The sequence below is a fragment of the Mus caroli genome, unplaced genomic scaffold (assembly GCF_978045245.1).
Source record: "Mus caroli unplaced genomic scaffold, Mus_caroli_1 scaffold_10, whole genome shotgun sequence".
In the NCBI taxonomy this organism is placed as follows: Eukaryota; Metazoa; Chordata; class Mammalia; order Rodentia; family Muridae; genus Mus; species Mus caroli.
Window position 1 is genome coordinate 50018476 of NW_028227265.1, and position 14674 is coordinate 50033149.

General features: G+C 38.2%; 1 protein-coding gene across 4 annotated transcripts in view; it reads right to left on the reverse strand.

The window, feature by feature from the left end:
• The window catches only part of Otud4 (OTU deubiquitinase 4), a 39232-nt gene that overhangs the window by 14773 nt on the left and 9785 nt on the right, over positions 1 to 14674 (reverse strand). For 3 of the 4 annotated variants that reach the window (XM_085843795.1, XM_029480429.2, XM_021169569.3), the window contains 8 exons: positions 11945 to 11991; positions 11061 to 11133; positions 9335 to 9416; positions 6968 to 7100; positions 3843 to 3897; positions 3503 to 3620; positions 3345 to 3409; positions 1661 to 1758 (listed from right to left, as the gene is read on the reverse strand). In XM_085843795.1, coding sequence (XP_085699921.1) covers positions 1661 to 1758; positions 3345 to 3409; positions 3503 to 3620; positions 3843 to 3897; positions 6968 to 7100; positions 9335 to 9416; positions 11061 to 11133; positions 11945 to 11991 — 671 coding nt within the window. The remainder of the gene's footprint in view (positions 1 to 1660; positions 1759 to 3344; positions 3410 to 3502; positions 3621 to 3842; positions 3898 to 6967; positions 7101 to 9334; positions 9417 to 11060; positions 11134 to 11944; positions 11992 to 14674) is intronic. The other variant, XM_021169568.3, reaches the window with a different exon arrangement.

Below are 14674 nucleotides of genomic sequence, written 5' to 3' on the forward strand. Positions count from 1 at the left end.
TGCTTTTCTGCTATTCTCCTAATGGCACTATAGTTAAGGCAACAAGAGAGAACCTTACTGTTAAGAGATACTTGTAAACATCACAGGATAGGACAGGACAGGCCAGGATAATACAGTACAGTAAAATATCCAGACTCGATATAAAACATGTAAACTTTTTCCTATTAAAGGATATGGTAAAAGCCAGGCATAGTGGCACATGAGATGTTGCTTCAAAACAAACAAACAAAAAGCTGATTAAAATAAGTAAGGGCCGGGTGTGGTGGCACATGCCTGTAATCCCAGCACTCTGGAGGGAGAGGTGGAAGGATCTGAGTCTGAGATCAGCCTAGACTATATAGTAAGTTCCAAGACAGCCAGAACTGCCCAGAGAAACCCTGTATCAAAAACAAGAAAATTAAAAATTAAAAAAAGGCAAGCAAATAGATAATATAAAGTATAGTGAAGAAATGATCTGTGTTTCTAAAAGTGGGTGTTGGTTATATTGGAGTTCACTGCACTACACAACTTACAGTCACATATATTTAAATTTGTTTTCTTACTATAGGTCAAGGTGTGATTTATTACATCTTCCTCTAGTAAGTTAGCACCAGTAACACAAACAAAAGGTGCATTAAAATGGCACCGCGATAAGTCAGCAGTATTTTCTATACTACATGACAATACTGACATTTTTGAAACAGAGTCTCACTTTGTAGCCTAGTCTGTCTGGAACTCCCTCTGTAGACCAGGTTGGCCTGAGAAATCTACCCGCCTCCCAAGTGCTGCAGTTTGAGGCACCCCCACAGCAGACACTGACACACTACTTATTGCCGAGAGCTCAGCACTAAGAAAACAGAAAGAAGCACAGTGCCTGTTCTCTCTCCAAAGTCCCCATTTAATAACCGCATAATTCCAGCTGTACCTGTGGACAATGTGTTGTAAACTGTAGGCAGTAAAACTAGCATTTGTAAAATATACCAGAGTGAGCAAAACATTTTATTTAAATTCAAAATACTCTTCTTTTTCTAGGGGAGTATGTGCTTCTGCCAAAACTTTCTATGGCATACTCTCTCGATGAACTTGCAGCTCATTTTACATAGGCTACGAGCACCTGGGACCCACTCACTTCTGATCCCCAACACTCAAGTACAGGTCACACAGCCTTGCCTGTTCTTTCTGTAGATGTTGGAGATGTAAAAACTCAGTTCCTGGATTTTGTTATTGGGAAAAGGAAGGGAAGACTGGGATGTCTATGTATCCCTGGCTATCCTAGACTTCTATGTAGACTATACTACGCTGGTCTTGAACTCAAGTCATCTGCCCTCATTACAATCTGCCCCTTTATAATCAGTTCCTTTGCACCAGGTTGCAGTGGCTCACACCTTTAATTCCAGCACTCAGGAGTTTGAGGCCAGCCTAGTCTACAAATTGAGTACCAGGACAGTCAGAGGTACCCACAGAAATCATTTCTCAAAAAAACAAAATAGATAAAGAGAGAAATATCAGTTCCTTTGCAAGTCAATTCCACCACCCCTCATGATTTTTCTAAAGCTCTAACCTATTAAATTTTTATATACAGGTAATACATTTAATTGAAATTCTAAATACAGAGGCATCTGGAAGTAATCACATTTGCAACAGGCTGTGATAACAAACACCTTAGCTAAAGAATACGTACTTTTTCCCCAGTTCTTCAGACAAAACCAGTCCATTCTCAGAGTGAACCCCATGAATGTCTGCATTAGATAATTTCCCATTATGATCCAATCTAACCTGCTGAACACCAGAAAGAAACATCAGACACCTGATAATGTAAACATTTATCAGAAAAAAAGAAATAAGTACAAAAGAGCTTCAAGAGAATCTGTATCCCTAAGGCACCGTATCTCTCTACCTAAAAGAAAGACTGTTTTTTCTGTCCAATGTTTGGAAGTGTTATAAATAAATACGTCAAGCGGCAGCAAAACCCATCCAACTGTAAGCAATGCATACACCAGCAGCTGTCCGTCAACCCACACTGGCTTTGCATTTCCACGCCTGTCTTCTACTGCAAGCAATAACCGTGGACAATTTACTTACCTTGTCTGGTCATACGCAAATTGGAGCTAACAACAGAAAATAATATAACAGAGAACTCCTAGAGATGCAATGGAGAGATATATCATACAGGGGACAGCAGTCTACATAGCAGCCACTCTACAAATGAGGGTACCGTTATTACTACTATCTTTCTGCTTTTATACTACAACTATGTAATAATGGTAACTTTTGCTCCTTAAAAAGGGATGCTTCTACCGTTCCTTACCAACCCCATTAATAACTGACTGAACTGTGTGGCTATGGATGCCTTCAAGTCTCTTCTAGGCAAACTGAACACACTAACCGTGTGCACTGGCCAATGGCTGCATCAGGTAAGGCAGTACAGTAAACGCAGCTCTGCTCTACAAAGAGACTCCCTTTTGTCCAAGTGTTATTATCAGAGTCCTGAGCTGACATCTCATTCCTCATTAATTGCTTTTTCTCAAGAAAGTTTTGCAATAAAAATGATTTTTAAAGATTAACTTAAAAGTTCTTAAATTTTATGTGTAGGTTTCTTCTGCCACCTATGGAGTGCTCACAGTTGCCAGAAAAGGGCACCAAATCATTTGGAGCTGGAACACTCAGTTTTAAATCTCCTGATACGGGTACTAGGAACCAACTAAAGATTCCCTAAAAGAGCAAAAGGACTCTGCTGAGCCATCTTGCCAGCCTTTTTGTTTTGTTTTGTTTTGTTTTTGAGACAGTGTCTCACTGTATAGTCCTAGCTAGCCTGGAACTATGTAGACCAACCAGACTGGCCATGAACTTACAAAAACCCACTTGCCTCTGTCTCCCCAAGTCCTGAGGTTAAAGATATGCATTACCACATTTAGCTTCACTAGCCTTTTTTTTAAACAGCTATTTCTTCCAAAAAGTTTAAAATATATCCTACATACATGAGTAAGCAAGTCACCTGTGTATCATTCCAGTTGCTTAAGATTTCAGGTCAACTGTATTCAAATAAAATGGACAAAGGTCCAGAATTCAGAAGGCAGAGGCAGGCAGATCTGTGTGACCTCCAGACCAGCCTGGTCTACATAGTTCCAAGCCAGCCTGAACTATACAGTGAGACACTGTCTCAAAAACAAAACAATTAACAATAAAACTGTGGCTCTACAAATGTGTAAATTTCAGCATTAAGATGATTCTTTTTACTTGTATGATTGAATTCTGAAATTCAAATTATAACTATGGTCAAATTTTAGTTGACTGTTCCTTTGGAAAGTATCAGAAAATTTAAGATTCAATTCAGGTCACTTTCTCACTTGGTAGACATCACTTACGTGGCATTTATCTCCAACTTCATACTGTAAGCCAGCAGCAATGGAATAATCACGTTTTTGTTGAGCTGTTAGTTTAAAAAAAATTCATTAAAATATATTGTAAAATGTCATTATCTTCAAGTGCTACAGGCAATCTTTCAGAATTTAGGTTAACTCACCTTGTTTAGACTTCAACCAAATTTCATACTCCACATTTCTATAGACTGCTGGGTTGAGAGACTTAAGAACCTTTCTGGACAGAGGAAGGTCAGCTGAGTTCCCACTGTTCTTAGGGTTCTAAATAAACAATGTCAGAAGTCCAATCAACACAGAAATGCTTTTAAAACACTGTTTCAAATATACACAAAAGCAAAACAACACAAAATCTTAAAAATAAAGCAGGAAGCAGCAAATCAGTTTCTTACTAGCAAAGCAACCCTGACTACAGAAGAGGACCATCAAAAATCACAGGTTCTTTACATATAAAAAAGTTAAAATTAATAAAAAATTTAAAAATACCTCACTGCCTGAGGGTTTAAATCCATTCACATCAGTAGCAGCAGTACTTTTACTCCTATAAAGGAACAGAACCATAATTAGAAAATGAATATTTGCATGTAATCAACTTTTAACCTCAACTACATGCCAAAAACATTAGGCTACACTAATCTCTTTAAGTTTTACTTTATGCAAGTATCTATCTATCTATCTAAATATATAGACTATATGTATACATATACATTTTACTATATGTAAGTGTATTTTATGTATATGGTATACATATATGCACATATAAAAATCAGACTTAATACTAGTAATTCTTACTGATTTAGTAAACAAAAAACAGAAATGGTAGTGGCAGGTTACAATATTTGAATGGATGAAACAACAATTTACAAAAGATTCAACATCAAATTTTAAAAAGTGTTACAAAGCTTTTAAAAGAATCGGTACAATCAAATTATAACATTTATAATAAAGCCAAATGCCTCAACTGTAGAAATGTCAAGAGTCATAACCAGCCGGGCGTGGTGGCGCACGCCTTTAATCCCAGCACTCGGGAGGCAGAGGCAGGCGGATTTCTGAGTTCGAGGCCAGCCTGGTCTACAAAGTGAGTGCTAGGACAGCCAGGGCTACACAGAGAAACCTTGTCTCGAAAAACCAAAAAAGAGTCATAACCACCTTTTTGTAAAAAACACTTCCTAATCTTCAATACAATCAAGAACCATCATCAGCCCACTTTTCAGTCACTGACTCTACAAGTGCATTGCCTACTAGGTGCTGCACATTATGTATTAGTAGACTGCTAAGCAGTGAGAGACAAAAGCTGCCCATAGAATCTAGTAAGGTAAACACAAATTAGGCAGGTACCCAGTAATAAGAACTAAGTCCTACAAAAACAAAAGGTAGCAAGCACAGCAGCAAAAAGCAATAGGGAAGGCCTCGCCAAGGTACCTTTGAATTAAAAAAAAAAAAAAAAAGAAAGGTAACAAAACAGAGAAGAGCAGACACAAAGACCACAAGGTGGCCAAGAACCTGATGGGACTCAAGATGAAAGAGGTTCTACTCAGCCACTAGAGTATCTATCTATCCTACAACTCCTCTAAGAAATCCACTTCTATGTTTCAAAATAACCTCCAAATGTTCACTAAAGGGAGCAAGAGCTTGGAGTCTACACTGAAAAACAACAACAAAACCACTCATCATTTCAAGTACACTCAAGACCCACCAAATATGAATGTGAAAATAAGAATATATTACACATCTTCCCTCCTAATGACCACACTAACTTAATATATCTTGAAACGGTTATTCAGTGTTTGTCCTCTCTTAAAAATGATGTGACAAAAAACGGTTTGTTAACGTCTTTTTTTTTTTTTACCCCCTCCTTCCAATACGGCAGACTCAGACGTGGGCCTTCCCACATGCTTAGAAAGTACTCAATCTTTGGGCTATTCAGCTAGAGCAATTTTTTCAAGGGCAGTGTAAAAGGGAAGCCAAGCATAGTAACACACACTTCCTACCACTACCTGCTCCCCTGCCAGGTAAGCGTCTCCAGCTTACCAGTCCTGTGTCCAGAGTCATACCCTGGATTTGTTTCTATAATAGGACAAACGTCTACAGCATTCAAAAGACAGTGTGGGTAGCAAATTAAAATAACTTAGCCACCCCCTGACATCTGGATCAGGTCATGTATCTGGAAAGAAGAGAGGCAATTTCTATTTGTGCATAATTAATCAACACATATTAGGACAAAATTCACAACAACAAACACTGTAGAAGCATAAATAATGGTCAGATCCTCAGTCCAAATCAGAAAATTGTAATTCAACAAATTCCTAGAAAGCAAGCATGATGACATGCACCTGTAACCATAAACACTTGGGAGGGGAAGACAATCAGATAATTATAAGAGAAAGTCATTCTTAGCCACACAGTAAGATCCAGGAATACCTAGACCCTGCCTCAGAAAGAAAGGGGCGAAAAGAGGGAGCACAGAGATGGTACAGTGGTTTTAAGATTCCATACTGCTCTTGCAGAAAATCCAAGTTCAGTTCCCAGAACCTACTCAGGAGGCTCACAAGAACCGATAACTCTAACAACAAGGAACGTGTCATCTCAGCCTCAAACTGTCTGCACTCATTCACACATAAATTCATAATTTAAATATTTCTGTCAAAAAAAACCCCTAAAAAATTAAAAACAAGCATGGAACTACAAGAGAGCGCAGCCCAGTGGTATAGCGCTTTGCCTAGCATGCATAACAACGCATACAACCCTGAATTTGCTCTCCACCACAGAAAACAGGGGAGGGGTCCCACACTTCAAATCAACAGACACACATATACATTTAAAAAACCTGATTATAAGAACTAAAACCCAAGGGGAACCTCCTCCCCTAATGTAGCATGTGGTACCATGTTCTCATATGAGAATATACTTTCAGCTTCAACTGGAATGTAATAGAGGATGCTCATAAATGATAAACTTAATGTTGATAACTAACGTTATATACAGGCATAACATCATAACTTAATATGTAATATATAATGAAACTATATTTCCCTGACATGCTCTCACATAAACATCATACTTAAACACCCTCACTCTATGCTACAGAGACTGAGGCTTCTTTAGAAAATTTAAATAATATGTCCCTAATGTATCTAATTAGTAAAAAAACATACTAAAAACATGCTTGGATGTCCAAAAGTATGCCTGTATATCCAGGGCTGAGAGTCTTCATGACACAACTCCACAGTGAAGCACTCCTTATTCTAAAAGAGGTGGCAGAAGCAAAGGAAGGAAACTATGAAAAGGTCACGAAGACCAAAACAAACGCGAAGACCAAAACAAACGCGAAGACCAAAACAAACGCACTTCATCACTGGATGTGTAAACAAGGTAACTTTACAGTTTTGCAATGTACACACAGATCAAATCTAGTCTACGTGATTATCAACTACATACATATAAATTCTCATTAACTAAAAACAAAACCATTATAGCAGTAGGTCAAATTCATGGCAGCAATAAAGAACCTCTCCTGCAGATAAATGCTTTACGGATGCACACCTTAACACATGAAAATATTTCCCTGGATGACACTAGAAAGACACTTTAGGCCTGAGATGTGCTCTTACTTGCAGCTGTCGTCCTCAGAGTCTGATATCTCACTGTTGCTCTCCTCAGCCACCTCAGAGGCTTCTAGTCCCATCATGATTTTACTAACATCAGTTTTGAATACCTTCTCATACAGCAATTCGTAAAGGAGAGCTGTAATTAAAGAAGCACAGTATGCAACGTTAGAGGCATGTTTTGGAAACAGGAGAAATTTGACAGCACCACCCAGGCTTCTGAAATGTTTAGTAGGTGTATATACAAATCCTTACAGCCAACAGCACCATTTACTCTCAAAGATACCTAGAAAGCAGCAGGAACCTTTGTCCGTGGTACATACAGTTCAAAATACCGCTTAAAATTACTACATTTTTAAAACACAATTAAAGAGTATCATATCTGTGAAGCAAACACATCAGGGAAAGTGAAAAACTTTAGTGAGCACTTGATTTACAAACATTAAAGCTTTGCTGTGTTCTCACGTTTAATCTCAGCACATGAAGTACTGTATTTTTAGTCTCCCAGCTTTGATATGTCACACAAGAGGCCTAACCCAAAGGTTTTGGATGGAGAAAATAAAGCATCATTAAGTGTGCAGAAAAGAGAATTGCAGAACATTAGAATACACTAGCTGACAAGGCAGAAGACTTGGATTTCTTGCCTTAGTTCTCCTGGATACTGGAACATTAGGTCAAGTAATCATCAAGTTTCTATAAATCACAAGGAAGTTTGCTCACCATAATCCAATCTCATGCTTTACCTTTACATAATGAGCTAAAAAGAGACTTACAACATAGATTCTTAGGGGTTTGCAGATGGCTCCATTGGTAAGTGCTTGGTTTATAAACATTATGGGTTGGAGTCCCCAGCACTCCTACAGAAAAGGCAGGTGTGACACCAAGTGCTTACTTATGATCCAGCACCAAGGAGGTAGAGACAGAAGGAGCTCTAGCAGTTGCTGGTGAGATAGTCTAGCTTTAAGAAGTGACCTCTGGCCAGGTTCAGTGAGTGATCCTCTCAAATGTAAGCTGGAAAGCCACCAAGGACATCCAACGTTGACCTCAAGCCATATCACTTACTGTCTACCCTCAACATTTACACATATGCACACATAATACAGAAAGGGGAAAGAGAAACAAGAATGAAGGCTGGCCTCTGGCTTCCATATGCACATACATACCCACACATACAAGCCTAATATGCACACTCACAGATAATATAGTCTAAGTCATCTATGAAGGAAAGAATATTTAGATTTGCTCATTAAAAAATAAGTTCTAAAAGCCAAGCAGTGGTAGCACACAGCTTTTGTCCCAGCACTCAGGAGGCAGAGGAAGGTAGATTTCTGAGTTAGAGGCCAGTTTGGTCTACAGAGCAAGTTCCAGAGCTGCACAGGAAAACCCTGTCTCAAAAAACTAAAAGGAAATAAATAAATAAATAAATAAATAGGACAGGGAAATTTTTATACTAAAAACTCAAAAACAGGTGAGCTGTAAAACTCATTTACTACAATAAACTTCCTGAAACTAAGCACACTAAGAACTCGTGCCCAGCATCTAATGAATCTCCACAAGTCTCTCACAGACCAGGTACTGCTCCCAGATTCCTAGTAAGAGGAGATGGGACCCCAGACTCACCCACAGGCAGTACAGGGAAGGCAAGCTACAAAGGCTGAAATGTCCTGACTCTGACTAGCAAGAATGGGGAGACACAGCCCAAAAGAGAGCTCAATATTTCCACCTCAAAAACATGGCTTATACTTTTAAAACATTTACTTCTCTTACTTTTACTGATCACGTAAGACTAGAGAAAACAGTCAAACGTGGTGGTACTTGGAGTACTTGGGAGGCAGAGGCAAGTGGTTCTCAGTTCAAGGTCAGCCTGATCTACATAGGACATTCCGGGACAGTCTAGGTTACTTAAGTGAAAACGGTCTCAAAAAGCAGAAAGGAAAAAAAGAAAACAAGCAATTACATTTGCAACACTACTACTCATATGAGAAAAAAAGGGAGTTTAAAGCAGGAGGGGCCATTTCTCTCCTCCTCAACCAGCATTGTTGTGTGGAGGGGAGGGGAATTTAGCCAACCAGCAAATATTTGGAAAAACCTGTAGAAACTAGATTTCACAGTGAGGTAACAAATATTACTGACATTTAATGGGTAGAAGCTACTGTGCTCCTAAGCATCCTACAATGCACAGGGAAGCACCCCAACGGAAGAATCTGGCCCCAAATCTCAATAGTGCCAGCGATAATGCAATCAAATGAAGCAGTTATTCAATCACTTGAATTTTTTTAAAGCTATACATTAACAACTTGGAAAAAGGACATAAATCCTTACTAAGGCTGAGGCTTGGCTCTCATTCCTATATGAAGACAAGATGATACTTACACTGACACATAGCAGAACTATCTTTGTACGTTATAGGATAGACAATGTCATAATGATTTCCATTTGAAAAACACAGTAACACCTGAAGGGAAAGTAAGCAACATTTCAGTCAATCACATTTAACATTCACAAAGCAAACTGTCAAAGCCTCTGAATAATAATGCACATTCTCAAAATCATATTTCAGAAATAACACAGCTCCAATGTTGGCAGACTAGTCCACCACAGTATGCTGAAGAGCCAGGTAGCACTGTCACAGCCAAGTCTGTTGTTTTTTGAGACAGTCTGGCCTCAAACTCACTGTCTAGTGGACACTGGCCTTCAAACTCCTGACCCTCCTGTGCCCACCTCGCCAGTTACAGATTAGACCCTGAATGCCCATTCTGAATATGTTTACAGAACCACAAAAAAACAGTAAGAAGTCATAAGTGATTGCAAACATCTGTAATCACAGCATTAATAAGGGAGGCTGAAGCAGGAGAATCACAAGGCAAAAACCAATCTATATAGAGACCATATCAAAAAAACTAAAATAAACACCAGATATCATATATGTTCTCAACTACTTAAAAGAACAAGAAAGTTAAGGTGTTGAGTGGCTAAGAGCACTTACTACTCTTACAGAGACCCAAATTTGTCTCCCAACACCCACATCTGGCAGCTCACAACCACCTGTAACTGCAGCTCCAGCTGACACCTGTGGCCTCTGAGCATCTGTACACTAATGCACATAAACATACATGTAAAAATAAATAAATAAACAAACAAATCAATCTTTTTTAAAAAATTGTAAGAAATCATTCCAAGTCAAGTTCAGTGATAAATGCCTATAATCATAGCACACAAGAAGCTAAAGCAGGAGAATTAAGATTTTGGATTCAGTGGGACTTTAGAAAGAGGGGAAGAAAAAAAAGGAAAAGGAGAGGAAGAGGAAAGAAGAGAAAGAGGAGGGAAGTGATAAATAAGGGAGAGGAGAAAGGAAAAGGGGAAGTGGAAAGGAATGGGAGAAAGGAAAGAAAGTGTTCTAAAACAATCTTAATGCTAACTTCTGAGACAGAATCAACAATCGCCTTTCCTAATTGTCAGTTTTAAGTATTTTCTACAACACAAAGAAATGTACATTTACTAAATAAAATGTGCCATAACCCCAAAACTGTAGTTGAAAAGGTCAGATCAAAAGCAAAGCTCCATTAACACGTACACCCCTCCCCATGCCCCACACCCTCGTCATCCTTAAACAGTAGCATTTTGCTCATTCTGCCCCCCTTCATAAAAGTAGCAGCGTCCTTCACCTTGGCCTGTATGATTACGATAAAGTAAAATTCTCTTACAGTGAATCAGCTTTTTTTTTCTAGGCTTCCTAAAACTTTTCCACTGCTTCTTCTACTTTATGAGCACATGATGCAGTGATACCATGGCTACTAAAATTACCTTTACAAAGGGAAATACAAACAGCAGGATATGTCTGGACACAAAGCAGTGCTGACTTTCACAAGCTACTTAACTACTTAATGTCATGATCAACAGTAATAATCTTGGTCATATAGGCATAGTGTTTTTTTCAACGACATGATTAACCTAACTTGAAGAAATAATACCCTAACTTTCATATAGCACTATTTTAAGAGTCATTTAAATTTAAAAGCACAGCTTAGGATCCTAGTCACGGTAGCAACTAAGCAGCTATTCTACTTAAGTACTCTTTAATACTTCAAAAAACTCTTACCTTCTCAGGAAAATTATTTTCAGTTACATGTGAAGGAGAAACATTTGGCTCCTGATATATTACAAAATCTTTCCTGAAAATAAAACTCAGATATTACTTTTAAAAGAATATATTTCATGAATTGAAGTTAACATTTATCTATATATGAGGCAATGTTCTAGGCACTGGTAAGCATAAAAAAAAAAAAAAAGAAAAAAAGAAAAAAAGAGGGCTGGCAGGATGGCTCAGCGGGTAAGAGCACTGACTGCTCTTCCAAAGGTCCTGAGTTCAAATCCCAGCAACCACATGGTGGCTCAAAACCACCCATAATAAGATCTGACTCCCTCTTCTGGTTCATCTGAAGTCAGCTACAGTGTACTTATATATAATAATAAATAGATCTTAAAAAAAAAAAAAAGAAAAAAGAAAATGAAATAACTGCACTATAAAATACCAGAAGTAAGTTTTCTAAAAATTAAAATTTCAAAAGGATGTAAGCTCTACAACATGAATAACTTCAAAGACAATTCTAAAAGGGAGAGCTTGCTCTCAAAGAAGCTGTAGACCAGCACCTGAGCTCTGTTCCTGGGCCAGTCAGTGTCACTGGCCCCAAGAATAAGCCCTTTCTCTATGAAACTGATAAACAATAGTTTTTAGGACATAGTCTAGTATTTTCTGTGCCCTTTTTCAAAAAATCCCTCAGGAATTCAAACATTTAAACAGTGCTATCTAGCCATCAAATTCCAACTGATGCAATTAAATAAACAGACTAAAAACCTTAGGGAAAGTCTGACAACTGAGATATAAAACACCTTTGAAGTTTTAAAAAATTTTTAGTAGAATGTAATATATTAACTTTCTAGTTATTTTATTTTATTGTTTTACTTAAGTATTCTACAGTTTACCTGTACATAAGAGAAAGGGCACTTATTTCCACTTGTCCTACCCATTCCTGTATTGAAGAAAGAAAAGTTGGCATGTAAGTATCTCACTTTTTACAAAATATACATCATACACATTTTTTTTTCCAAGACAGGGTTTCGCTGTATAGCTTTCACTTTCCTGATACTCACTCTGTAGACCATGCTGGCCTTGAACTCACAGATCAGTCTGCTTCTACCTTCTGTGTGCTAGAATTAAAAGCACACACCGCCACTGTCCAGCCATAAACACCCTTTGCATTAGTATACCACTAGTATATTATTATTAAGAACAGAGTTAGAGAGATGGCTCAACAGATAAGCCATCTTGTTGCTGTTACAAAGGACCTAAGTTTTGGTTCCCAGGACAAACAAGGCAGCTATCAACTGTCTAACTCCAGTTTCAGGGGATCTGCCCTCTTCTGGTCTACTAGGGTACTGCATACACATGGTGCAAAGATGCACATACATGCCGGCAAAACATTCATCATATTCATAAAATACAAGGTATTATTTCTAAGTCGCTAGTGGAACAAAGGGGGAAAGATGCTCAAAACACATATATCTACATGAAAATGACCATATGTAACTCATTATAATAAAAGTTTGACAGAAAACCCTCTCAGTACAAGGACCAAGAGTCATCTGTGTAAGTTGAGAACTCACCTATAGCAAGGGCTATCTTAACCCAGTACTCAGAAGCTTGGCACGAGGCCAAGAATGAGACACAAAGAGAAGTTATTTCACCTTCAGGATGAATCAAGGTACAAAAGAGAGCATCCTAGAACAAAGGAAATCTGTCCTGCTTAAAGTCACTTGAAGCCTTTCTGGTACATATAAGGAAAAAACATCAATGCCCCTGCACTTCTTTGACTCAGCAGTTCAAAGTCTGTACAATTTACCCTGTTGGAATGTTTTGTATGTCCACGAAAGTATATAGGAAGGTAGAATAATGCAACATATTTGTCACAGTATTAAAAATTCCCAAGGAATAATAAAAAAAATAAAACAATAAAAAATTAAAATAAAATAAATTCCCAAGGACTTCAAGTAATAAAGCCTTATTTGTCCACGCTATAGAACACACACTGCAAAGGAGTGACATGAAAGCTCTCTCCAGTACACTAAGTTAAAACACAAAGCCAAATAAAATCTTTTTTTAAAAACTAAGCTATATTATCTGCACACGGAAGGGTGTGCTAGGGTCTGGGATCGTGTAAAACCTGGTCTCCAGCTGCGGAAGTGTTTCAGGAACTCTAGAGCCTACCTATTGGACAAAGTAGGGAGGAGAAGGCATGTCTTGAGATATACAGCCCAGGAACTTCCTGTTCCATCCCTGCTTCCTGGTCCTCTGAGATGTGAGCAAACATCTGCCACACACTCTCACTACCACAAAGCCAAGAATGACACAAACACCTCAAACCTTAAACAAAAAAACAAGAAGAAAAACAAGTCCTCTCCTTCTCCCTTAAGTTGTTCCTAATAGGTATCTGGTCACAGCAACAAGAACACTAATGCAAACATATCCTAAATTCACAACAGAAACAGGCAATCCAAGACAAAAACCAAATCATTCTGTACCTGTATTTAGAACCCTGTAACCTAAGACTGCAGCCCTAGGTTACTTGTGAAAGCAGTACTCTTAATACTAAGACACTATGAATGAGCTGTGACAAACCAACTCCACCATTTCCAAAGTAAAAGCAGCCCAGAGAAGAGCATTTAGACAATGCTGTGACTTCTGGAACAAACCTACTTAGTGCTTTCAAATCAACTTTGGTTTTCAAAGCAAAATAGGTGACACATACTGAAACAAATCTTTTTAAATAGGCCTTATCCTAATAATCAGAGCTTCTCATAAGCAATTCCATGTGAAACCCTCTGCCAGAGAAAATTCACTGGTAGGAGACTGTTTAGCTCTCCTCATTTATGGAACAAGGGCCATACTGAATTTAAAAATGTAAACTTCAAACTGAAGAGATGGCTCAGGCATTAAGAGCACTGGCTCTTGCAGCAGACCCAGTCTTCAGTCCTCAGCATGCACACAACACAGTGGCTTACAGGGAATTGAGGATCCTGTTCTAATGTCCAGATACAAGGTATGCACAGTGCATATACATCCATGAAATTAAAACATCATGAACATAACACAAAATAATTTTTAAAAATAGCCTACCAGCCTTATCTAATGAGAATAATGTGTCTCCTTACAAGTAACCTTCCAAATAAATTCTATTATAGTCTGCATAAGCAAAATGGCCATCACAAAACATTATCCTCCTCCTAATTAAAAACCATCCATCAAATGTAAACATTTATTTCTTAAAAGAAAATGAGCCAAGAGGTGGTGGCACACTCCTTTAATCCCAGCACTCGGGAGGCAGAGGCAGGTGGATTTCTGAGTTCGAGGCCAGCCTGGTCTACAAAGTGAGTTCCAGGACAGCCAGGACAGCCAGGGATATACAGAGAAACCCTGTCTCGAAAAACCAAAAAAAAAAAAAAAAAAACCTGAGATCAACAACAATCAAAAAGCAACAACAAAAAAAAAACATAATTTATGAACAAGCATCTTATCAGCAGAGATACATGGATAGCAAATAAGTACTTTAAAAATGTTTATCACCATGCAAATTAAAATCACAATGAACATTCAAAACTGTAGAGCTACATGGCTCATGAGTAAACAAAAACTGTACAGTCACTCTGGAAAAGCTG